Source organism: Scomber japonicus, chromosome 3 (assembly GCF_027409825.1).
Source record: "Scomber japonicus isolate fScoJap1 chromosome 3, fScoJap1.pri, whole genome shotgun sequence".
Taxonomy (NCBI): Eukaryota; Metazoa; Chordata; class Actinopteri; order Scombriformes; family Scombridae; genus Scomber; species Scomber japonicus.
Genome location: NC_070580.1, coordinates 33,683,784 through 33,708,783, shown reverse-complemented (window position 1 = coordinate 33,708,783; position 25,000 = coordinate 33,683,784). Strand labels below are relative to the sequence as shown.

The 25,000-nt window shown below is 41.7% G+C and overlaps 1 protein-coding gene across 1 annotated transcript in view; it reads right to left on the bottom strand.

Annotated features, from left to right (window-relative positions):
• ptprt (protein tyrosine phosphatase receptor type T) overlaps positions 1-25,000 on the bottom strand; it is a 470,972-nt gene that overhangs the window by 50,883 nt on the left and 395,089 nt on the right. Inside the window, exon 27 of the mRNA XM_053315616.1 lies at positions 23,609-23,696. Within this exon, the coding sequence (XP_053171591.1) occupies positions 23,609-23,696 (88 nt within the window). The remainder of the gene's footprint in view (positions 1-23,608; positions 23,697-25,000) is intronic.

Genomic DNA, 25,000 nt, shown 5'->3' with positions numbered 1-25,000 from the left:
CACCTTTCCTTCCTCCTTCCTCCCTTCCTTGACTCGAGGACAACAGGAGTGTTAAGACAGAGGCACATGGTTTGGTTTGGTTTGGTTTCATTCAACTTCTATATTTTGACTGTTTGTTCCACTTTAGTTAAATGTCCTCAGCGTAGCTCCACTCAGATGAGCTGAGCGGGTATGACAACAGCAACATTTGTTTGCATAAGTCAGAGTGATGGGACTGATACTGTTCCCATTACAAGCTGCCACTATGAGCAAACACTAGTTTATTTACTGCCAAATGCACCATAACAACCAATAACCTTGTAACAGTGAGACCTACTAGTGGAAACGCTGATTAATGTCTCTATTCGCTCGGCTCACCAGAAGACGCTATTTCAAAAAGTGGAACAATGTGTTTTCCACTCTGCCTCGGTGCCATTCAAACCACTCTCTGCTGACTGTTAGCTCCGCCAGTCACTTTGAAAAACAAGGCGCATTCATTTCAATCATTGTTTTAAATAGAATGAACACACCTCTGCGTGACGCTCGCTGAATATTTTAAAAAGCACTTTCACGGCACTGCAGAAGGAGAGGTTAAAAATAATTTATGTTTCACTTTTAGATAAAGAGCACCCCACTCCAAACGGTTCTCTTAATAGTCTGTTTGTAACAAACAGACTGCAAACTGTGCTGCCCACAAGCATTAGTTCTGAGCTGTTAGATATAAATGGGATGCTGCGGAGGGAAAGTAAAACTAAAGAAAACATCTATGTTAAATTATTGCTTCACAGAGTAGTTTTTAAATGAAACACTGTAGACCAGAGGTGTCAAACTCATTTTCATTCACGGGCCACATAGAGACCAATCTGATCTGGTGTGGGCCAGATCATTAAAAAGATGGAAGGAAGGAAGGAAAGACAGACAGTGAAGGAAGGAAGGAAGGAAGGAAGGAAGGAAGAAAGGAAGGGAAGACAGGCAAAAGGAAGGAGGGAAGAAAGGAAGGATATACAGTGAAGGAAGGAAGGAAGGGAGGACAGACAGAAGGAAGGATTCCCTCCCTGCCTCCCTCCTTTCCTTCCTCCTTTCCTTCCTTTCCTTCCTTCCTTCCTCCCTTCCTTCCTTCCTTCCTTCTTTCCTCTCTTCCTGCCTCCCTCCTTTCTTTCCTTCCTTCCCTTCCCTTCCTTCTTCCTCCCTTCCTTGACTCGAGGACAACAGGAGGGTTAAATATCAGATGATATCAATGAGCCGCTCATATCAGCACAACCATAGCTCCGTTGTGTGAACCATTGTCAACAAAACTGAATTTATTTCTTCTTCTTTTTTTTTTTTTTTTTTCTTCTTCTTTTGAATGTCAATTATTTTGTTCTGGGCTCTAATAGCCATCCAGGGCACATTCAGGGTCATTATGGCTAATGGGAGGCAGTGATTTTGTTTAGTCGTAACGTGGCAACGGCAGGTAATTGCAGATGAAGTAGACATGATTAAGTCTGATTATCTCTACTTTTCTCTCTCACCAAGTCTTTCTCTTTCCTGTGTTGATCAGCTCCAGTTCAACCCTCTTATTTTCATCCTCTAAGATATTATAATGACACCACTGCTATAAATAAGATGATTTTTTTTTCTTTCTTGAGAGATGAGGTGAGTGAAAAGGGAAAGGTATGAAGAAAACAAAAAAAAGAGAAGAGAAGGAAGAAGAGGCGATGCAGGGCTGAAATTGGTATAAAAGGCTGAAAGTATAAGGTGGGATGAGAAAGGAAGAGAAGAGGAGAGAGGATAAAAGGAGAATGAGGAAAAAATTGCAACGACGGGGGGTGGATTAAAAAAAAAAAAGATCACCTCTATGTTTCTTTGAAGTCACTGAAATGCTTACGTATATGACTTTACTGGCTGATGCAAAGCTACAGCGAGGTGAAACCTAGCTTAAAGCGATAGCACGGCTAGCTGGCTGCCGTTAGCCTGCGAGCTGGTCTGCTAGCTGCAGGAAAAATCTGTGACTTCTGAACTGTGTCAGAAAATGAAAAATCAACATTTTCACTGCGCTTCAGGTGTCTGCTTTTGAAGAATTCTACCTCATGAAATTCACAAGTTGGTATTTCAAAAGCTAATTATACCCTGAGAAAAAAAAAGCAACTGCAGGGTTTATTGCTTACATTATAGTTGAGCAAAGTCTTTTTTTTTTTTTTTTGAAACGGCAGGGTCCACTTTGAATCAAAGCTCAAATCTGTCTCAAAGGAATTGTGCCTCGAAAACAGCTTTAAATATGAGCGGCTCCACTGTTTGCTCGATGACTCATACCTTCAATTGTTATTCATTTTTACATACATTACAAAACACTGTTTCATAACTGGATTCGACTATATCCGCCAGAAGCATTTAATTATTATGTCACTGTGCAAGACAAACTATCCTGCATCAATCAAACCTCACAGAGACCAGAAAGAGGTTGGGAGTGTGTTTTCTGCCATTTCTAGTTTGAATATATCGATGCTACGATGATGATGAAAGTCTGTCTTTGTTTGGTTGGGATTATTCAGCCTTCAACCTTTAGTCTAATGTGTCTCATCATGGTCAGTGTTGGGAAGTAACTAGTAGCATTTAATTACAAAATAAATTTAACTTATGAAAATGTTGATGATTACATCTGAAGTCAGACCTTTAAGATTTTCCTCATTTTTTATATTTAACATGTTACTAGGAAGGAAGGAAGGAAGGAAGAAGGAAGGAAGGAAGGAAGGAATGGAGGGAAGGAAGGAAGGAAGCACAGGAGGAAAGAAGGAGGGCAGGCAGGAAGGACAGGAGGAAGGAAGGAAAGAAGGAAGGAAGGACAGGAGGAAAGAAAGAAGGAAGGAAGGACAGGAGGAAGGCAGGAAAGAAGAAGGAAGGAAGGAAGGAATGGAGGGAAGGAAGGAAGGAAGGACAGGAGGAAGGGAGGAAGGAAGGAAGGAAGGAAGGAAGGAAGGAAGGAAGGAAGGAAGGAAGGAAGGAAGGAAGGAGCAACCTTACAAACCCTGTTTATGGCTAAATTGCAGTGCCATGATCACCATCATCATAATGTGACATAAAGACCATCATGAAGGAGTGTCTTCCCTCCCTGATGTCAGAAAGGAAGGAAAAGAGCCTCCTTGAGTTGCTCAGTTACTCCAGAAAAGTATAAAAAAAAATAGACAAAAAAAGTATTTGCCACAGACTTGGCTCGGAAGTGTTAATAGCAAATCATTTACAAGCATATCCAACAGACCCAGACTCACTTTTTACTGCACTATAGGAACATAACTTGCTCCACTGGCACTGAACAATGCCTCTAAACATAAATCGAAACACAGAATAAGCTGCATATGATACGATACGGAGTCCTGCGATGAATCCGCTCCTCGATTATCATTTCTAAGATCACCTTGAGGAGAAGTATTTGTACGGCTTCTATCAGAGTCATTTTCCAGCTCTGGCTGAGCGGCAACAATGGAGGCAGCATGACTCCACTCTGTCGGTACAAGATACTGTCATCAGCTATCAGCCTCTCTCTCATACTCTCATTCACAACTCACACACACACACACACACACACACACACACACACACACACACACACACACACACACACACACACACACAGACACACACACACACACACACACACACACACACGCTTTCCCTGCATGTAAAAACAAACACAACAGGGGCGAGTCTGCCAGCCTTCTGCTCTTTCCTTCCTTCCTTCCTTCCTTCCTTCCTTCCTTCCTTCCTTCCTTCCCTCTTTCCCTCTTTTCTTCTGACTTCCACCACTTCTTCCCCTCCTCATCTTTTGCCACTGCCTCTTCTGCCGCTCCTCTTCCCTCTCCTCCCTCTCTTCCTTTGCTTGGCTGACTCTATCCCTCTCTCCTCGTCTTCCTTCATTTACCTTTTTTTTTTTTATTCTTCCCTTCCTCCTTTATTGCCCCCATGCTGTCTCGCTCCTTCAGACAGCAGTAATTACACAGGGCTAGTGTCAGAGGCTGTCATAACACAAGAGCCACTGATATGAAGCTGGAGGGAGGGAAGGAGGGGGGGGGGGGGGGGGTGGAGGGAGGGATGGAGGGAATGAGGGAGGGAGGGAGGGGCCCTTTCCATTCCTCTCTGCCCAGGGAGGGGAGCTTCTAATTGGGCTGAGATGGCAGGAGGTACTGGCTTGCAAACACTGCGGATCTGGACACAGGCCACAGGTTTGAAGGGGCTGACAGTGTGTGTATATATATGTGTGTGTGTGTGTGTGTGTGTGTGTGTGTGTGTGTGTGTGTGTGTGTCTTGTACGGGTGAGTGAGTGAGAGAAAGACAATTAAAGTTTTATTTTAATTAGTAGTGTACAGTAGGCTATGTGTGTATTTGTGCGAGTGAAGGATACGAGAAGCTTAAACCCTCACATACTGAAATATTCTGACTCATAATTAGTCTCTACACCAATTCACATTCATAAATCCCCCTTTATCAGTCATCAATAAAGACTTTCACAATCACTATCTTATGACCCAGGAGCACATATGACGGGTAGTATAAAGGACACTTATCGAGGCTGTTTGGACTCTGTGATGCACTTTAAACTACCAGTCACTTTAATTATGTTTTATTTGTATATGATGTTTTAGCCTGTTTTAGCTTGTTTTTAAATTAGATTTAATTTATTTTAGTATCAGAGACCTGAGTACTATATCTCACTCACATTTCTGACATGATGACTGACAAATAAAGCATCTTGAATCTTGAATCTTGAATCTACAACATGTTTGAATGGTGACAGAGGTCAAACTTGTACCTTTACATACTAAAACAAATATAAAAAAATGTGTATCTGCTGCACAGAAATTTAAAAATAAAACCATTTTTGTAAACTATGGGTCACATAACAAAAAAATCCACTGTGAAAAAATGCATATATGGTGTTTTTAGAGCTCTTAAATGTACAAAAAGGGTCAAATTTGTATGTAAGGGTTAATAAAACATCAAACACTCACACAGTTTAATACTAACTACACTGTACAGTAACTTCAATGACTGAATTCATCCAAAGTCTCTTAAGCCTGAAGTAACAAACATATCCTCAATACAAATCCAGCTGTTGACTTACAGTAAAACTAACACCAATATTACACCAAGGCTTAACTCAATTGATCTGTTTTTGCAAGATCACAACGATCCTGAACCTGATTTAGATCAATATACTCGGATCGTGCATGTGTGTTTATTCTAACCCCCCCGTCTCCTAGAGTAGAGATAGATCTGAGTAGAGAGATACAGATATATAGAGCAGCTAGCTATGTGCACACTGGCTCATGTTGTGTGGCGTCTGCAGTACTGGAGTAACAACAAAGTCATCAGAAGCTGTGGTGTCCAAGGGTGAAGGGGTCACGAACCCATTACTCATTAATGAGCTCCACTCTCCTCTGCTGAGTCTCCCTCTCTTCATAACCTTGCAACACCCCCCTTCTCCTCCTCCTCCTCTCTCTTCTCTGCTTTTAGTTTGGTTCCATTTTCTCTCTTAGTATATCTCTCTCTCTCTCTCTCTCTCTCTCTCTCTCTCTCTCTCTCTCTTTCCTCTTCTTCTCTACCAAGTCTTGTCATTACCCCAGCAGCCAGTGTAAAAGTTTTGTTGAGGAAAACTTGTTAACTTGAGGGGTCCACAAAAAGGCCAAACAACATAGACTTCTGTGGGTTTTTTTTATCTTGGAGAGATTCACAGGGGCAGACTGGATGCAGCAGAAAGCTGTAATTTGGAGACATCACATCTATATTGTATGTAGTGAGAGTCCACACACACAAATACAATGAGCAGGAGACACCCAGTGTGCTTAATGACTGCACTCGTACCAACCAGGCGGGGAGTTCAGGTCCTCTGAAATGAGGCCAACGCGGAAGTAACTTAGAACTGCATTCTATCAAAAGGCCACCAGGGGGCGACCGTCTCTATACAAGTCAATGGAGGATTCACCAACTTCTCACTTGATTTCTAACCTCAGTAAACGTTTTCAAAATGTGTTTATGGTCTCAATCGCTAGTTTAAAGCCTTCTTCAATGCAGTATGATGTTCATTTGGGACATTTTGGCCTCCCTGATTTTATATTTGATGATAAAGCAGGGTATGCATTAGGGCGTGGCTACGTCCTGATTGACAGGTTGATTGACCAATGTCCTCGAGATCCAGCCCTCGCAACCATAGCAACCTCCCCGCTCCGCCCATGTCCCCGCGTCATGCCCATATAAGTAGAATCTGTGTTTTTATTTTTCCCAGCATGCACCTGAAATTTTCAAGATGGCGCTGCCTAGATTGGAAACTATTGGCTTCCGAGCAGCAGTCCACAAACCAATAGGTGATGTCACGGATGTTACGTCCATTTCTTTTAAACAGTCTATGGCACCAACACAGCAAAGCAAAAAGGAACAGCTGTTTTTTGGTCTTTCTTAAAGCTCAAAGTTCATGAAGAGGGTTTTATGTTACTCATCACCAAAAAATAAAACCCACATAATATTCTGTTTGAGGGCATAAAATAATCTATGAAGTCATTATGTTCCAGTTTCATGACTATACTGCCCCTTTTATTGCTTTATAAGGCCAGTGTCTTCCCAAGATTGTTCTCGCATGATGAGGCAAGAGACATTTAAGAAGTGCTTAGGTTATATAATGCTGAAATCCTCCACTGAAAACAAGAAATAATGAAATTCTTCCACTGAACATGAACCAACTTGAATCATATTTGGAGAATTAAATGATCTATGACCTTTACTGAACTATGAATTATAGACTATACACATCCATTTTTTCTCTCCCCAATGATACCAAAGGATTTAATTCTTATTTTTTATTATTTCTACAGGAGATCATGAACTTTCTCTGTCGGGATATGCAAGAAATAACTTTAATGTTTTTTTTTCAGCTTCTAAAATTTGACTAAAACCTTGATTTAACCCAAAGTACAAATATTTAAACATAATGTCATTCCTTTGCTTATTTTATAAAAATGTTAAAAGGATAAAATATCAAGTGAAAAAATAAACAGCATTATGACAAAGCCCTTTTTTTCTGCAGCTAAAATGAGACTGAAACTCTACTGAATAAGGTTTTTAGTTATGTGAGAGCATTGCCAAGAAGAAGTCAGACATTTCAGCACCGGTTGAAGAAATTTCTGGGTCGTTGAGGTTGAACAAGAACTTTATCAACCTCCTTATACAATTTATATATTTTATAGTCTTTCCAATTGCCTGAAAAGAAGAGAGAGGAAGTATAATAGAGCCGGCTGCTGGAGAGAGAAGAATTTAATGCTTCAGTGTGCACATTAGGTCTTTGTTTGACAATGTTGGAGAGAGAGAGAGACGAGGAGAGATAATACAGTATCATAGAGTAGCACTGATACGGACTAGATGGATGATTATAGATTCATGCTACTAATATATTGAACCTCATCCTTCATTTGTTTTTTTATAAATTATATCACCACTGCTTCTCATTCGTCCTGTGATGGAGGTTAAAAGATCATCAGCATACAGTGATCTCGGACAGTGTGAGTTCAATCCATATTTACTTTGAAAAGTAACCAAGTTCCTGACTTCCGCACTTTTATTTTTAAGTACCACTTCCTGCTTTCTACTTATTAGCAGTGCTAGAGCATCTTTACATTAGAAGTAATCATAGACTGCATAGAAGAAATGGACCTAACATCCGTGACGTCACCCATTGGTTTGTGGACTGCTGCTCGGAAGCCAATTAGTTTCTAATCTAGGCAGCGCCATCTTGAAAATTTCAGGTGCATGCTGGGAAAAATAAAAACACGGATTCTACTTATATGGGCGTGAGACGGGGTCATGGGCGGAGTCATGGGTGGAGCGGAGAGGTTGCTATGGTTGCGAGGGCTGGATCTCGAGGACTTCCTTCTTTCCTCCTTCCTTCCTTCCCTCCTTCCTTTCTTTCCTTCCTTCCTTCTTTCCTCCTTCCTTCTTTCCTCCTTCCTTCTTTCCTCCCTCCTTTCCTTTCTTCCTCCTTCCTTCCTCCCTCCTTTCCTTCCTTCCTTCCTTCCTCCCTCCTTTATTTCCTTCCTTTCCTTCCTTCTTTCCTTCCTTCCTCCCTCCTTTCCTTTCTTCCTCCTTCCTCCCTCCTTTCTTTCCTTCCTCCTTCTTCCCTCCTTTCCTTCCTTCCTTTCCTTCCTTCCTTTCTACCTCCTATTCCTTCCTTCCTTGACTCAAGGACAACAGGAGAGTTAAAAACACAATCTAGCACCTTAACATGACAAGCTGCTCGTTAGCCGCGTCGCTGAAAATAGGTATAACTCGGTTAAATGTCCACATAAACAGATGGAGTAGGTATTTTAAAAAAGGAGGAAAAAAAAAAAAAGCTCACGGTAGCAATTTGAAACTGCTGAACGAGACGTTTTACTCTTCTTTTGCTCTCCTCTTCCTTCTCATCTCCTCTCTTCTCCACCTCCTTCTGCTCCTCTCGCCTCCTTTTTTCAGTAGCCACTAAGCAGGGATTGTGTCTGTCACAGATATACTTAATCAGTTAACTCCCTGTGGAGCTCAACTCACTCACGGCATACACTCTGCTGTCAGCCCGGCTCAAGGCATTAGGGAATTTAATAGCATGTGTGATTGAGTGTAAGTGTGTGTGTGTGTGAGACTGAGTAGCGTGTAAGTGTGTTAAAGTGTGTCTTTCTTTACTTCCCTGTACGCTCGTATGTCCTGGAACATCTTTAGGTTGTGTGTTGAAGAGCGAGTGTGTGTGTGCTTCTTCTTCTTCTTCTCCTTTTTTTTTTAAGTGATGTGTGTGTTCCAGCGTCAGCATTTAAGCTTAGAGATGTCATGTGTGTGGTGCCTCTTGTGTCATTGTGTGTGCATGTGTGTGTATGTGTGTAAGTGTGTGTGTGTGCATGTGTGTGTGTGTGTGTGTGTGTATGTTGGTGGGTATTATAGTGTGTAATAGCCTATTAAGACCAGAGCACCCTGCAGCTGATGTGTCAAACAACTCAAAATGTTGTAAAACTCACACACACACACACACACAAATACACATACACATACACATACACACACACACACACACACACACAAACAAACACCCCAAGATGTGGTTTCCAGCTGTTAGAAGTCTGTCAGGAGCAACGGAGAGAGAGAGAGAGTGAAATGAAAGACAGGGAAAAGGACAGAGAGTAAAATGGGAGGAATTACGACTCTCTTTTCACTGGAAGTAGCACACTGGAGCTAAATTATTCTATCGTAACACTAAACTGTGCTGAGGACAGAAACTACTATATCTATACTACACTATAATATAGATATTAACCCTTTAGACGCTGGTGATATAATTAAAATTTAAAGAAGCATTCAGCTCGTTTAACTTTAAAGAACACAACCTGGTCTTTACTATGGTGGTTACTATGGTAATGGCACTGTGATTTGTATAGTACATCACATTTCATTAAGTCATTTCAGCATTAGTGATACAAAAAACACATATTGGCAGATTTAGCAACTATCATAAATACTATAATATAACTATTAACCCTTTAGACATACCCTTGGTGATGAATGGCTCTATCCTCGAAACCACAAGAAATCGACGACTGCAAGTTCATTTAACCTTCCTGTCGTCCTCCCGGGTCAAATTGACCCCGTCTGTTTTGACTGTTCCTTCTTTCCTCCCTTCCTTCCTTCTGTCTGTCCTTCCTCCCTCCTTCCTTCTTTCTCTCTTTCCTCCCTTCCTTCTTTTCTTCCTCCACCCCCTTTCTTCCTTCCTTTCCTTTTCTTCCCTCCCGTCCTTCCTTTCCCCCTCCTTCCTTTCCTTCCTCCCTCCCTTCCTTCCCCTCCCTCCTTTCCTTCCTTTCCTCCCTCCCTCCCTTCCTTCCTTTCCCCTCCCTCGTTCCCTTCCTTCTTCCTCCCTTCCTTCCTTCCTTTCCCCCTCCCTCCTTTCTCCCTCCTTTCCTCCTTTTATTCCTTCTTCCTCCCTCCCTTCCTCCCTCCCTCTCTCCCACCCTTCCTCCCTTCCTTTGAGGACAACAGGAGGGTTAACTTTAAAAAACACAACGTGGTCTTTACAATGGTACTAATTGCAATGTGTCATCTTAATACAACTGAATTAATCCAATAAATTACAGCTGACCTGTTACCATAACAACAACAGCTGCAAGAACTTTCATTAATAAATGTTGCAAGGATTCAAGATAATGTAACATGCTCAAACATCCCTTTTTATGACTACTATTCATAAAGTGCCATCAAACTCTTGCAAATATAGTCCCACTTTGCATAATGTCGACTATCCAGATGTGCTCTGTACATTTTTTTTTTACTATCTCTGCAATATACATAACCCTCTATCATTAAACACTACTTCTCATACATGCATACACTCTCTCCTGCATCCACAGCTTGACAAGACACTGATATATAATCAAAGTTATGACAGTGACTTGATGCACAGCTACACCTGCTCTACATCTTCAGTCTCCTCTTCCACTTAATATCACACCCGAGACAAATAAAAGTCATCTTGAGAGGTTTCCAAGCCAAGGATCAAGACACACTTCACTTCCTGTCTGCATGTCTAATAGTATACCTTATGTGATGATACAGCTGGTAAACTCCCCCCATATTTAAAAAAAAGAGAACAGAATAAAGTAAATGACATTTTCTTGCTAATGAGCTTACAATCACAAGAAATATATCCTTTTGGCCCTTCTTACAGCCAATCATCTTCCTTCCTGCTGACCAACTGACACTATCTTCTCATTAGTATCCCATCTCTGATTGTCCAAAGGAACATCTTCTCTTCAGTCTAATGGTAATAAGTGTTTTCCTGCAGTAAGCCACACCGAGGAGGAGTTAGAAGTTATCTGCATATAAGTGGTGGTATGATAGCAGACAGCGACTCATTAGCTTTATGAGAAGTGAATTAGATGATTTGAGCTCAGCTTGTTCCTGCACCTCATTTTCCTGGTAAAAAAAAAACTCTGACTCCGACAATGAGACGGTCACAGGAGCTCGATGATGATCCACCCAATAGCCTTTTAGCACAATTACCTCACAAGTGTGGGAGAAGGAAAGGTGGCCTGAGTGAAGATCTAGTCCAGAGGTGTCAAACTCATTTTCATTCAAGGGCCACATACAGCCCAGTTTGATCTCATGTGGGAAGGAAGGAAGGAAGGAAGGAAGGAAGGAAGGGAGGAAGGAAGGAAGGAAGAAAGAAAAGGTTGGAGGAAGGAAGGAAGGAAGGAAGGAAGGAAAAGAAGGAAGGAAGGAAGGAAGGAAGGAAGGACGGATGGAAGGAAGGAAAAGAAGACAGGAAGGATGGATGAAAGGAAGGAAAAGAAAGAAGGAAGGAAGGAAGGAAGGAAGGACGGATGGACGGAAGGAAGGAAAAGAAGACAGGAAGGATGGAAGGATGGAAGGAATGAAGGAAGGAAAGAAGGAAAAAAGAAAGTAAGAAAGGGAGGAAGGAAGGACAGAAGGAAGGAAGTAAGGAAGGAAAAAAAGACAGGAAGGAAAGTGGGCCGAATTGGACCCCCCGGTTCTGGCCCACGGGCCGCATGTTTGACACCCCTGATCTAGTCAATTTGGATGCATCCGGGTAAAAGAAAGTTAAAATCCCCTCTTCGGTGGATATTATATAAATGTCTAGACAGCAGCACATCTCATTAATTCAGATTAATTCATCAACAATTAATTATCACATACTGTTAATAATCACAGCTCGTCATTACCAGCTATCAACCAATATTGAATAGTCAACCCCCCGAAGTTTTAAGGATGAAATATGATCACTTTACAACCCTCTGCCTTCTAATTAAAAAATACAGTCATGATTAAAATCATTACTTCATCATCTTGCCTTTCACTAACAGATGTTTTTTTTTTTTTTCTGTGCGGTAAACAGAAAGAGTTTAAAATCAGAGCATCAGATTATTGTCTGTGTCTTTGTAAACCCCGAGTGCTTCTGAAGAGGAACAATGATTAACAGCAATCACCGTCAACGGTATCAATAATAACACCGCTGGCATTTAAAAAAAAACAAAAAACAAAAAAAGCAGCCTCATTATCACCATTATCTGTGTGCCCCCCCCCCCCCCTCCTGCTAGGAACTGCAACAGAAACCATTTCATCATCTGGTGGGGGGGGTGGGGGGGCTGGTAAACATAATCAGTCTATCCTTGAGAAGCCTTTTTCTTTTTCCCCTGCTCCTCTCTTGATGTTTATGTTTTTTTTTTTTTTTTTTTACACCACAACAGGATGTGTGTTACGGAAGCGTGTTGCATTCACTTGACTAAAAAAAAATCAGTTTTTTCTGAGTAATTTATTTTTTGTCTGTTTTTCGAGGTAATTATTTTCTATGAATTATCGAGATACTTCGAAATCTTTCCTCTGTCCTTTCCTTCCTTCCTTCCTCCTGTCCTTCCTTCTTTCCTTCTTTCCTCCCTCCTTTCCTTTCTTCCACCTTCCTCCCTCTTTTCAGGAAGGAAGGAAGGAAGGAAGGAAGGAAGGGGGGAAGGAAGGAAGAAAGGAAGGGAGAAAGAAAAGAAGAAAGGATAGAAGACATTCAGGAAGGAAGGAAGAAAGGAAGGAAAGAAGACATGAAAGAAGGAAAAGAAGACTGGAAGGAAGGAAGGAAGGAAGGAAGGAAGGAAAAATAAATTACTCAGAAAAAACTTTTAAAAATGTTTTTATATTGAAGTGAATGCAACACGCTTCCATAGTGAGTTGCTCTGTCACTATTCAAAGCTTAATAATCAATGTGGGAGAAACATGATGTAAAGGACATCTGCTGTTATTCACAGTTATGACTCGGCCCTTTATGTCTATGTGACAGAAACCTTCAGCTATAAACATACAACTATATTTTAGTAAACATTTCATTTTTCGACCTTGTGACAACTCTTTCCTCTTTTCAATATGACAATGCACTCTCTTACACAAAGCCGAGCCCGTAAAGAAACATGTTCAGACTTCAACCCCATTGGACACCTTTAGGATAAACAGTGAGCCAGACTTTATCACCCAACATCTGGGGCCAACATCGCTAACGCTACTGTGGCCAACATCGCTAACGCTACTGTGGCCAACATCGCTAACGCTACTGTGGCCAACATCGCTAACGCTACTGTGGCCAACATCGCTAACGCTACTGTGGCCAACATCGCTAACGCTACTGTGGCCAACATCGCTAACGCTACTGTGGCCAACATCGCTAAAGCTACTGTGGCTAACATCGCTAACGCTACTGTGGCCAACATCGCTAACGCTACTGTGGCCAACATCGCTAACGCTACTGTGGCCAACATTGCTAAAGCTATTGTGGCCAACATCGCTAACGCTACTGTGACCAACATCGCTAAAGCTACTGTGGCCAACATCGCTAACGCTACTGTGGCCAACATCGCTAACGCTACTGTGGCCAACATCGCTAACGCTACTGTGGCCAACATCGCTAACGCTACTGTGGCCAACATCGCTAACGCTACTGTGGCCAACATCGCTAACGCTACTGTGGCCAACATCGCTAACGCTACTGTGGCTGAATTTGAGCAAATCCATGTGAGCCAGACACCAAATCCATGTGGAGAGCCTTAAACCAGACCAGTGAAGCCTGCTGTCTATGATGTTTGGAATGACATGTCCAATAATTACATGGGGTGCAAAGTATTTCAGGATATATGCTTCTTGTTTTTTTTTTTTTTTTTAATATTTAGCAAAACTGAATTCTTCCAAAAAACAAAGAAAAAGACAATTTCTTCTTCTTGTGGTGAAATAATGTTGCAGCAGTGTTGCACTGCTACAAGCAACAAAGCACAAACTAGACTGCTGTGATTTGTAAAAGCCTGGGTGTAGAGAGTGTCCGTGTGTGTGTGTGTGTGTGTGTGTGTGTGTGTGTGTGTGTGTGTGTGTAGACTACAGGTATAGGACTTTCTTATTCATTGACTTTGTAGGTGCTACCATGTGGATACACAGTGTGTGTTTGTATGTGTAACTCTCTTTGTGTGTGTGTGTGTGTGTGTGTGTGTGTGTGAGACAGCTTGAGGGATGTATTATTTTATTCAAAGGGATTTTGTCCTTTTATTTACCAGGCTGTCGGCCAGCTCACTAGCAGCTAAAAAAGATCGGAGGCTATCCTCTCAAGAAAAGATGTCTCTATAGTTTGTAATTGTAATGGCCAGAAACAACCTCCAGTATAATTAAGATAAGATGACATCACTATAAGATGACATCACTTTAAGATGACATCACTATAAGATGACTTCCTTAGTTCCTTAGTTAGGAGACCACTGTTTGCTTCAAGTGTCAAGTTTACAACTGTGAGTCTGCCCATCTTTAAACTTCCTGTCGTCCTCCCGGGTCAAATTGACCCCGTCTGTTTTGACTGTTCCTTCCTTCCTTCCTTCCTTCCTTCCTTCCTTCCTCTATCCCCCTTTCGTCCTTCCTTCTGCCCTTCCTTCTTTCTTTCTTTCTTTCCTCCCGATTACCTTCCTTCTTTCCTCTGTCCTTCCTTGCTTCCTTCCTTCCTTCCTTCCTTCCTACCTCCCTCCTTTCCTTCCTTCTTCCTCCCTCCCTTCCTTCCTTCCTTCCTCCCTCCCTCCTTTCCTTCCTTCTTCCTCCCTTCCTTCCTTGACTCGAGGACAACGGGAGGGTTAAAAAAAAACAATGTGGTGTTTACTGTTGCCATGGTGACAAAGGTTACCTAAGGGCGCTTTCACACCACTAGTTTGATTATTTGGTTCGCACCAAGCAGTAAAATAGTTACTACAAGCGGACCGAGATCACCTCTTTTTGGAGGTCTCGGACCCATATATCGTCTGATATATGGTATTACAAGACTTTTTGATAGGCTATGTATTACTTAAAGATAGTTACCGAGAGTTATAGCAGAGCAAAGCATCCTAAAGTTTTAAAAAACAATTGAAAATATAATCAAATACATATACTGTAATAATATATCATAATGCTGGTGTGAAAGTGCCCTAACCTCGCTTCAAGTGATCATTTAAACCTAAATCATGATCTTTCCTTACTGTTTTTGTGTGCCTATACCTAACCCTGAAAATGCTCCAGTGGGTCATTCTGGAAATGCATGCTACAAACTTGGAGGACTAGTTGAGAAAAATACAACAATAAAACGTGTTGCTTCATGGTTATAGATCAAATGGAGCATAAACTCATAAAACACACACTGGTCAAACACTTCAGAGGAGCTGTTGGCTCTCTTACTTCAGAGCAGCTCAGCAGATGTGCTGAGAAATGCTGCCAAGCTGGATAAGAGCGAAGGAGGGGAGTCAAAGTATGTACAGCTGCACACACACTGAAGCTAACACACACACACACACACACACACACACACACACACACACACACACACACACACACACACACACACACACACACACACACACACACACACACACGATCATACACACAGCTGTGCTTGCTTTCTGAACCTTTTTTGCTTTGTTTATTTGCCACACTACCAGAAACAAGATGCCCTCACCCTCACTGACTTTTTCTCTTTCTCTCTCTCTCACACACGCACACGCACACACACACACACACACACACACGCACACACACACGATCATACACACAGCTGTACCGTTTTTGCTTTGTTTATTTCATACAGAAACCTGCCACACTACCAGAAACAAGATGCCCTCACCCTCACTGACTTTCTCTCTCTCTCTCTCTCTCTCTCTCTCTCTCTCTCTCACACACACACACACACACACACACACACACACTCGCACACGCATAACACATAACCTTCGTTGTAATGAGAAGCAACATGATGCGGGAGGGGATGCTGATTATGCCAGCGATACTTGGAGGTGTAACACTGGGTGAAGGGTGTGTGTGCATAATAACACTGCCTGGCAAAGACTGACAGCCTGTGTAATGATTCTCATTCACCTGAACACAGGTATACATTAGTGAATGGGAAGAAAGAGGGGCTTTGGAGTGTGTGTGTGTGTGTGTGTGTGTGTGTGTGTGTGTGTGTGTGTGTGTGTGTGTGTGTGTGTGTGTGTGAGGGAGACAGAGATAAAGCAAGAGAGAAAAAGAAAGGGAGTCATGACAGAACAAAGGCACAGAAGAACAGTAAGTAGTAAAGGGAGGTCAAAGGAGTGAGGGTAGGAAAAAAAAGATAAAAAGAAGAAGAAGAAGAAGAAGAAGGAAGAGGGGGCAGGGCGGAGTGATATGGTTGATGCAAGAAAACATAGTGAATAGCTTACGTTCAGAAAGGAAATAAGAAGGGATCAAGATCAAGAGAGTGGAGGTGGGGGTAAAGAGACAGAGGAATGACAGATGGGGAATAAGGGGCAAAAGAAAAATGGGGAAGGGGGGAGACGAAGAGACACACGGAGAAGATGAAAGAAAGAGCGAAGAAGAAGAAGAGAGAGAGAGAGAGAGAGAGAGAGGAAGAACAAACAATGGCAGATCAAACTTAACATGAAGCACTTTTTCACCTTGTATGTATGACGTGTTTAAAGACCCTGAAGAAGAAACCCATTTCCCACGCAGCTCCTTCTATATGTGATCTACATTAAAACACAATAACCTGCTCGAGTTCTCCCCTCATGACAGATTCATGCTGTTGTGAGTTTTTCTGATAGAGTTTCAAGTGTCCAAATTCTACATCTGATGGTATATATGGGATTTATTTTTTGCAGCTGATACACATTATTTTTATACAAATGTCCAATATTTACTCTGTTTGTTAAAACCCGCCATTTTTTAACCTTCCTGTCGTCCTCCTGGGTCAAATTGACCCCGTCTGTTTTGACTGTTCCTTCTTTCTTTCCCTTCCTTCCTCCCTCCCTTCTCTTTTTCTTTCCTTCCTGTCTTTTCTCCCTTCCTTCCTTTCCTTCCTCACTTCCTTCTTTCCCCTTTTCCTTCCTTTTTCCTTCCTCATACCTTCCTTCTTTCCTCTTTTCCTTCCTTTTTCCTTCCTCATACCTTCCTTCTTTCCTTCCCTCATTCCTTCCTCCCTCCTTTCCTTCCTTCCTCCCTCCCTCCTTTCCCTCCTTCCTTCCTTCCTTCCTTCCTCCTTTCCTTCCTTCGTTCTTCCTCCCTCCCTCCATTCCTTCCTTCTTCCTTCCTCCTTCCCTTCCTTCCTTCTTCCTCCCTCCCTCCCTCCATTCCTTCCTTCCTTCCTTCCTTCTTCCTCCCTCCTTTCCTTCCTTCCTTCCTTTCCTCCCTTCCTTCCTAAATTCCATAAAATGTTCTCCTGGACCATATTTAGTTATTGTGAATATCTTTTTTTCATATGTATGTAAAGGTTAAATATTAATACTGGGATTTGAAGCCAGAAGCTTTAAGTAAGTACAGCCAATGCACTGATGGTACTGACAATCATAAAAGCTGTTTGCTTGCTAGCATGTCATGCAGTTACCCAGTGTGATGTGAGTCCGCCTGTTTTCTGTGACAGCTCAACCTCTAGCTGATCTCAAATATTCATTTCTTTTCTTCTTGTCTCTGTGCATGATTGAAGTCATACAGCTATGGGGCAAGAGAGAAGTTTCTCTCAAACTGAAACATTTTCAGTTGAGTCCAAATTGTGCTGCCAAGAGCTAGCCATTCAACATTTTTGAATTCTTGTATCCTTTTATCTCTACAATGCTGCTTGCATTCATTTATGAAAGTAAACCGAACAAAAAGAAAAGAAGGAATGAAGGCAACAGAGAGAGGACAGAGAACTGAGAAAATAAAGCTCAGAGACTATGAAGGCTGAGAAAGAAACAAGACAGAGATTAGATGGATGGATGGATGGATGGATGGATGGATGGATGGATGGATGGATGGATGGATGGATAGATAGATCTGTTTTCACCAAAGTGTTAAATCCTTGACGTTTCTGAATGTGAGCCGTGTCATGCAGTGTAAGTGTGCTCTGTCTGTGTGTGTGTGTGTGTGTGTGTGTGTGTGTGTTCATTATACAGGTAAAGACATTCAGCAGAGGAAATCTAGCCTCTACTGAATGAAGGAAAGAAAATTAGCCTTCCAAAAAACTGTCTAATAAAAAAGCTGCAGCTATTAATCTGGCTTCTCACAGGATGCACACACACACACACACATATAAACACTTGGGATATTACAACATTATTGTATTTCAATGCTGCAGAGGAGTTCAGGTAAATATTATATTTCCATCTAATGTTGAAATAAATTGGAAATGGAAATGTAAAGCTCCCACTGAGGCACTTCTTCTATCCCCAGTCTATTTTGATAATGTACTGAATCACGACCCAACTGTGAAATATAACATCGACAGTGATCGTTATGGGGATGTTTACATCTCGTCAAGCATGAGCTAACTGATAGAATAACATGAAAACACATATATACACACACACACACACACACACACACACACACACACACACACACATATATATGCATGTAGGAGTGCACATGGAGATCAATGTATAATATAAATACACATAAAAACAAGCAACAAACACAGCACCTCCTCTTCTTCACCTTAGTTCTCCTTGACAACACACACGCACACACACACACACACACACACACACACACACACACACACAGTTACACACAAGCACACATACCCCCCTCTCTTTGCAGATATGTTAATGCTTGCCAATAAATCTGTTTATTTTGAAGGAATGCTTCTGTTGAATTATAAATGACCATATGGGAGGGTTGTTCTATGAACTGAGGGCTGAGGAGTAAGAAGAAAAAAAGGAGAAGAAAAAAAGAAGAAGGAGTAGTAGCGAAGAAGAGGAGGAAATAGAAGCAGACAGATGCCTGTAATGAGGAAACACTACTGCGCTTTGCCCCAACCCATAAACTGTCAGAGGTAATCAGACAGGATGAATGAATGCAGGAGAGAAGAGGAGAGGAGAGGAGAGGAAAAGAGAAGAGAAGAGAGGAGAGGAGAGGAGAGGAGAGGAGAGGAGAGGAGAAAGAAGAGAGGATAGAAGAGGAGAGGAGAGGAGGGAAGAGGAGAGGAGAGGAGAGGAGAGGAGAGGAGAGGAGAGGAGAAGAGGAGGGGAGAGGAGAGGAGAGGAGAAAGAAGAGAGGATAGAAGAGGAGAGGAGAGGAGGGAAGAGGAGAGGAGAGGAGAGGAGAAGAGGAGGGGAGAGGAGAGGAGAGGAGAAGAGAAAGAGGAGAGGAGAGGAGAGGAGAAGAGAGGAGGGGAGGGGAGAGGAGAGGAGAGGAGAGGAGAGGAGAGGAGAAGAGAGGAGGGGAGAAGAGAGGAGAGGAGAGGAGAGGAGAGGAGAGGAGAGGAGAGGAGAGGAGAGGAGAGGAGAGGAGGGGAGAGGAGAGGAGAGGAGAGGAGAGGAGAGGAGAGGAGAGGAGAGGAGAGGAGGGGAGAGGAAGAGGAGAGGAGAGGAGAGGAGTAAAGGTGAGAAGTGTGGCAGTAAAAGGTAAAAGAAGAGGTGAATATAAAGATGGAAATTTTAAATAAAAGAGAGGAAAGATGAAGTAAACAGAGATGACACAGGGAGAAAAAAAATGGAGTGAGAGTAAAAAAAACGATGAGAGGGTGGAGAGCAGATGGAGTAAAAGAAAAAGAGGAAAGTGAGAGAAAACAGGAAGAATATATAATAAGAATGTAAATGACATGAGGGCAAAGAGATGGAAAAAAAACGTTTGGACAGAGACAAAAAAGATGAGATGAAATGAGGAAAAAAGTACCGAATGTGAAGGAAAACAAGATGAGAGGGAGAAAAAGAAAGTTGGGAGAGGAGGAGAGGAGGATTGGAGGAGAGGAGGAGGAGGAGAAGAGGGGGAAGCGCTGAGAAGATGGGAGGACAGGAGGCTGGTAGATTAACATTTATTCAGTGTTCTAAAGGGATTTCAAACATGGCATCAATCGTTTGTGTTTGGCAGATGGCCGGAGGAAGAGTGTGTTAACACTTCAACTCAAATCAGCCCTTTCCAAACTAAGCCTGGAAGTGAAAGGGAGGGGGGAGGAGGGGGGGATGGTGGAAAAAAGGAGGAAAGGATGAAAGAAAAAGAAAGAGGAAAAATCACGAAAAAAAGTCAAATGTCCTCACAAGGATAGAAAGATGATGACGGCTGCCTCTGAGGGGATTTTTATGGTTCAAACTCTCAAGTGTTTCTTTAAGTCTAGCGTAAAGCCAGGCCGTAAATTTAGCTCCCCATCATTGTGATCTGCTGGAGCTCAATGAACATTTGCTTGGGTTAGAGGTTCTGTCACTGGATCAAGACAGAAATGACTTTCCAGATGACGGGATCATGACTTAAACCAGTAAACATAGATGTCATTCATCTCTTCTTCAGTAAGGCTTAACATGAACCCTTCCCTGCTGCCACTATGTGACTGTCATGTTCAAATACCATGATAACAGATTTAATCCATATGATCCAACCTTTTTTCCTGAATCTAATTTTAATAGACGTTGGATTGGTTCTGCAACTCAACTCTTTAATTATTTGCACTCAGTTTTAACAATGAAACCTGCTAATACATAATATTTTACCAGTTGTCTATGATTTTCACCAACACTCAAATTTTATCCATTTGCTGGATCAAGTCGATTCACATTGGATGACACATACAGTAAGATTTGGGCTGCATTATTATCATCATGGGGGTACAATCTTTTATCATTGTATTAGAGAATGTGTCTTAATATCTATCCATGTTCTGTATAGTTAAGACAATTTAATTCAATGTGAATGTCTGTTTTAGGCTAATCCAGTCTCCCACCACCATTAACCAACAGACATCTTTTCTGCCTTTGGAGGAAAGTCATGCCTTGAACAAAAACCCCTACTAATGAGAATACGATGATTGGGGTTAGCACTAAGATAATATAGTTATTAAAAGGTCTCACATGGGCATGAGTTATACAGTTGGACTTTATTGAGAGACAATTTGATCTGAGATTGTTGCGCTCAAGCTCCAAAACAGAAGGCAAATCCCTTGTTTGAAAAGGGGAATTAAAGTTCAACCTGACTGGAGAGAAAAGACAAACCTCTTTACCCATATTTAAAGTTTGAGCCAGAACCAGCGGGTCTGCCTGTCTCACTACGTCTCCCTTGTTCTAATAAAGACAGCACACAAAGTCGTTTCCCCCGGGGGCCTTTTAAAACATTTTCTCAAGAAAATGAGCCTTTGTGCAATCACAGCAAGCAAGATGGACAGTTTCCATTACCAGGCCCTTGTAATTAAAGGATTTGTACTAATAGCAAATTTATCATAATTCCTGTTGGCTATCAAGTCCTTGACAGGCTATTTCATTTCAGCCCAATGTTTCATTTGAAAGCCTTCAGGTTAGTGCAGTGTCTTTGCCTTGACATCTAAACCTTTGTAATGAGATGTGTACACGCACACGGATATGGGCGCGCGCACACACACACACACACACACACACATATGCACATTAATTGTAAAATGTAAGCACACAAGCAGAATCGTTTAGAGAACACTGATCATGTATATGTGTATGGGTCTAATGACATAGGAAGACATGCACACACACACACACACACGCACACACACACACAAACACACACACACACACATACAAACACACACACACACACACACACACACACACACACACACACACACACACACACACACACACACACAGCAGCAGCAGCAGCATTGAATAAAACTTCAACCGAACAATCTGCTTCTCTCGTTGCAGCCTAATAGAGTCCTGAGGTTGCCTTGTACAACATGATAAACACACACACACACACACACACACACACACACACACACAAACACACACACACCTAAAGAATAAACAATCAGACAGACATCATTAGTGCAGACAAAATCATGACAAACACTTGACATATTACACAGCATCGCATTCACATGCTAATTCACACTCTAATGGCCAAACACCGACACACACACACAAACTCGTGCTACAAGTACACTATGAGGTTCACTCTGCACATCATTATAGCAGCCTTTGCTCCAAAATGAAGCCTCATTTTGACAAAAGTCTCTCTGAATAATAAAATAGAGGCTGCAGGCTTTGATCATCAGGCAGGATTGAAATAAAATCCCTCTGCAACTGAAAGTATTTCTTTTTTTCTGCCATGGTAGTTTCCTGTATGAGACTTACAGAAGTTCAGGAAATGAGTTCAGAATTACAGGCTGAAAAAGGATGGCTCTTATTAAATATGCCCATTAATATATTGCAATATGTTATTTTCTATTAAAAAAGAAAACCCATTGTTTTCCTTTGATTTAATTGGACTCACTCTCAGAGGTAGTGAGAATGTCAAAAGTTCAAATATCATCTCTTAGAAGAAAAGTTACAGCTATGTGTTGGTCCTGAGTGACTCATCCACCAAAAACCAACTTCTACTGGCATCTGGCGCTCAGCGAGTGGTTCTGTCCGACAGTGACAGACACACCCAGAGCTGGAGGGAGTCTGTCAGTGACTGGATAAAGGACACTTCAGCAGGGTGGACGGTTGCCAACATGGAGCTTTGGACTTGTGTCCTCAGTTTAAAAGAAGGTCTCTTTACCCATAACACCTGCCTCAGCATCTTTTATCAAACCAGTGGGTGGATTCTGAACTAATAACACGATACTTACTTACTTTATACATATTTACATATTTGTACAAATACAATAAGCTAATACTTACAAACTTATTATTTAAATTAGTCCTTTTATACTAACTGTTGGGATTTGCAGTTTTTACAGTTGACATCATGATTTCATAACATTGAGGTCTTGATATTACTTCATCAAATCATTAACAAGTGAAAGCCAGCCATTAAAGTCCGTGTAAAGTAAGAATAAATATGTGTTCTGAGTTTGACATACCACAGAAAAGTGTGTTGTTAACCACCCTGCCAAATTTGAATGATTAAAAAAATCCCCAAATATATGAAATTAGGCTTCAAAGTTGTGTAAAAATCAGCCTCTTTCTCTGCTTCCAAACGCTGTGGGCGTGGCCACCGAGTCCGCTGAAACCCCGCCCCCTACCAAGTGTCACCTGTCAATCAAAGTAACCACCTCTACCAGAAACATGGACGCTACGTATGAGAGCTTTCAGTGGCTAGCTCGGCAGCTAGCTCAGCGGCTAACTCGGCGGCTAACTCAGCGGCTAGCTCGGCGGCTAGGTCGGTGGCTAACTCGGCGGCTAACTCAGCGGCTAACTCTGCTAACTGGCTAACTGTAGACTGTAGTAGTAGTAGTAGTAGTGTGTGCTGAATGTATTTCTACCTCTACAGCAGCAGGGGCGGGTTTATGCTAATCACTGAATCCTGAACACAGAAATCTTGAAACACAGTTTGTGAAGCCTAGCTCCACAATTCAAATCTAAATGATTGAAATGCTTTTTACACCTTTTTTAGAAATACATTTATGGCCTATTTAATGTGTTTAGAAGAAAATGTCTGAATTCACTTTACACAGTCTTTAAAATGAAACATACCAAACCAAACCAATCCAAGATTCAGTTAGACAGTTAAGGTGTGTATGATTGATGCCCATTTGAAAAATATGCAAAGTGGTTTTAACACAACACCAGAGTTATCAATCCAAACCAAACCAGACCGCCGCCAAGAACTCATAAATAAAACTCCACCTGAACCAAAATAAGTGAATACCACAATCACTCAGCAGCAAGTAACTGCAGGAGCAATCTATCTATGTCATTTCAGTACTCACAAGCGATGATGTTGCCATAGCGATTCTTGTTACGATTCTCGTCCTTCTTGGCTGTTTCCCAGGGTGCCGTCTGTCCCTCCGCTAGGGCCTGAACATTCACATGTACACATGAATAAACACACACACACACACACACACACACACACACACACACACACACACAGAAATAAAAATATTTTCATATTGAGGTATGAACACACAGAAATATGCATGCACATATGGCCGGATGCCCAGAGCTTGTACACTGACACATGGGCAGGCAGGAGTTGAAACAGTTACATGAATATTAATGAAAAGATAATCAACAGTTTGCAACAGACCATACTCTTTACCATTTGGAGCACTGAGGGCATTGTGGCTGAAAAATAACACAACTCTGAGTTTTTAAAAGATTACAAGCAGGTCAGTTGTGATTCAACTTTTCAAACTAAAAGCATAGCTAGTTTCCAAGTTTAGTTCATATGCTTTAAAATAACACATAATAATCCCATATATATATAAAAAAGATTTAGATAAACAACTTTACCTTGTATTACTTCTTATTGTCATACTGAGGCTGCGTTCACACTGCAGGCAAATCTGATTCAAATCTGATTTTTAGGCCTGACTGTCCACACTGTTTTTAGCAAGTGTCCAAATCGGATTTGGTTCTGTTCAGACTGGGCCAGATTAATGACCAATCTAACAGGTTGCTATGGTAACGTTGTCATCTAGCGTGTATTGTGTGATGTCATATAATTGCGACAGAACGGAGCCATCTCCCCAAAGATTAAGAATATGGTTTGGTCCTCTGTCCATGGACTGATGTGTTCGACGTCCTCTGTTGCCTCCAGTGATATCACCTAGCAACAACAACTGGAATAAGTCCTCCAGTGATATCACCTAGCAACAACAGCTGGAATAAGTCCTCCGGTGATATCACCGAGCAACAACAACTGGTATAAGCGCGGGTCTGGTGTCGCATAGAGTGACGTAGCGTAGAGACATAGAGAGATGTCACAGACAGTCAAATCTGATATGAGTGTTTGGAGCTGTTCAGACTCAGACACATCTGTCCAAATGAGATTTGAAACTTCCTCCCAAAGGTGGTTTCAATCTAGTTTGCAAAAATCGGATTTCATGTGATTTATGACTGTTCAGACTTCATAAGAGCCATCTGGTTCCAAACTAGATTGGCTAAAAAAACAGATTTTGGCCTTTAGTGTGAACGCAGCCTTACAGTGTGGGACTGGGAAACAGGTCTGTCTGAACTGAAGGTGAAGCTTAAATGAACTATTCAAAACACATTTGCTGAATAGATTAAATTAAATGTTGATAAAACAGAATACTGGAAAACTCAATCTTTCCACAGTGGCAATGAGTCTATTCACCACTGAGAGCAATGCAAGGTCC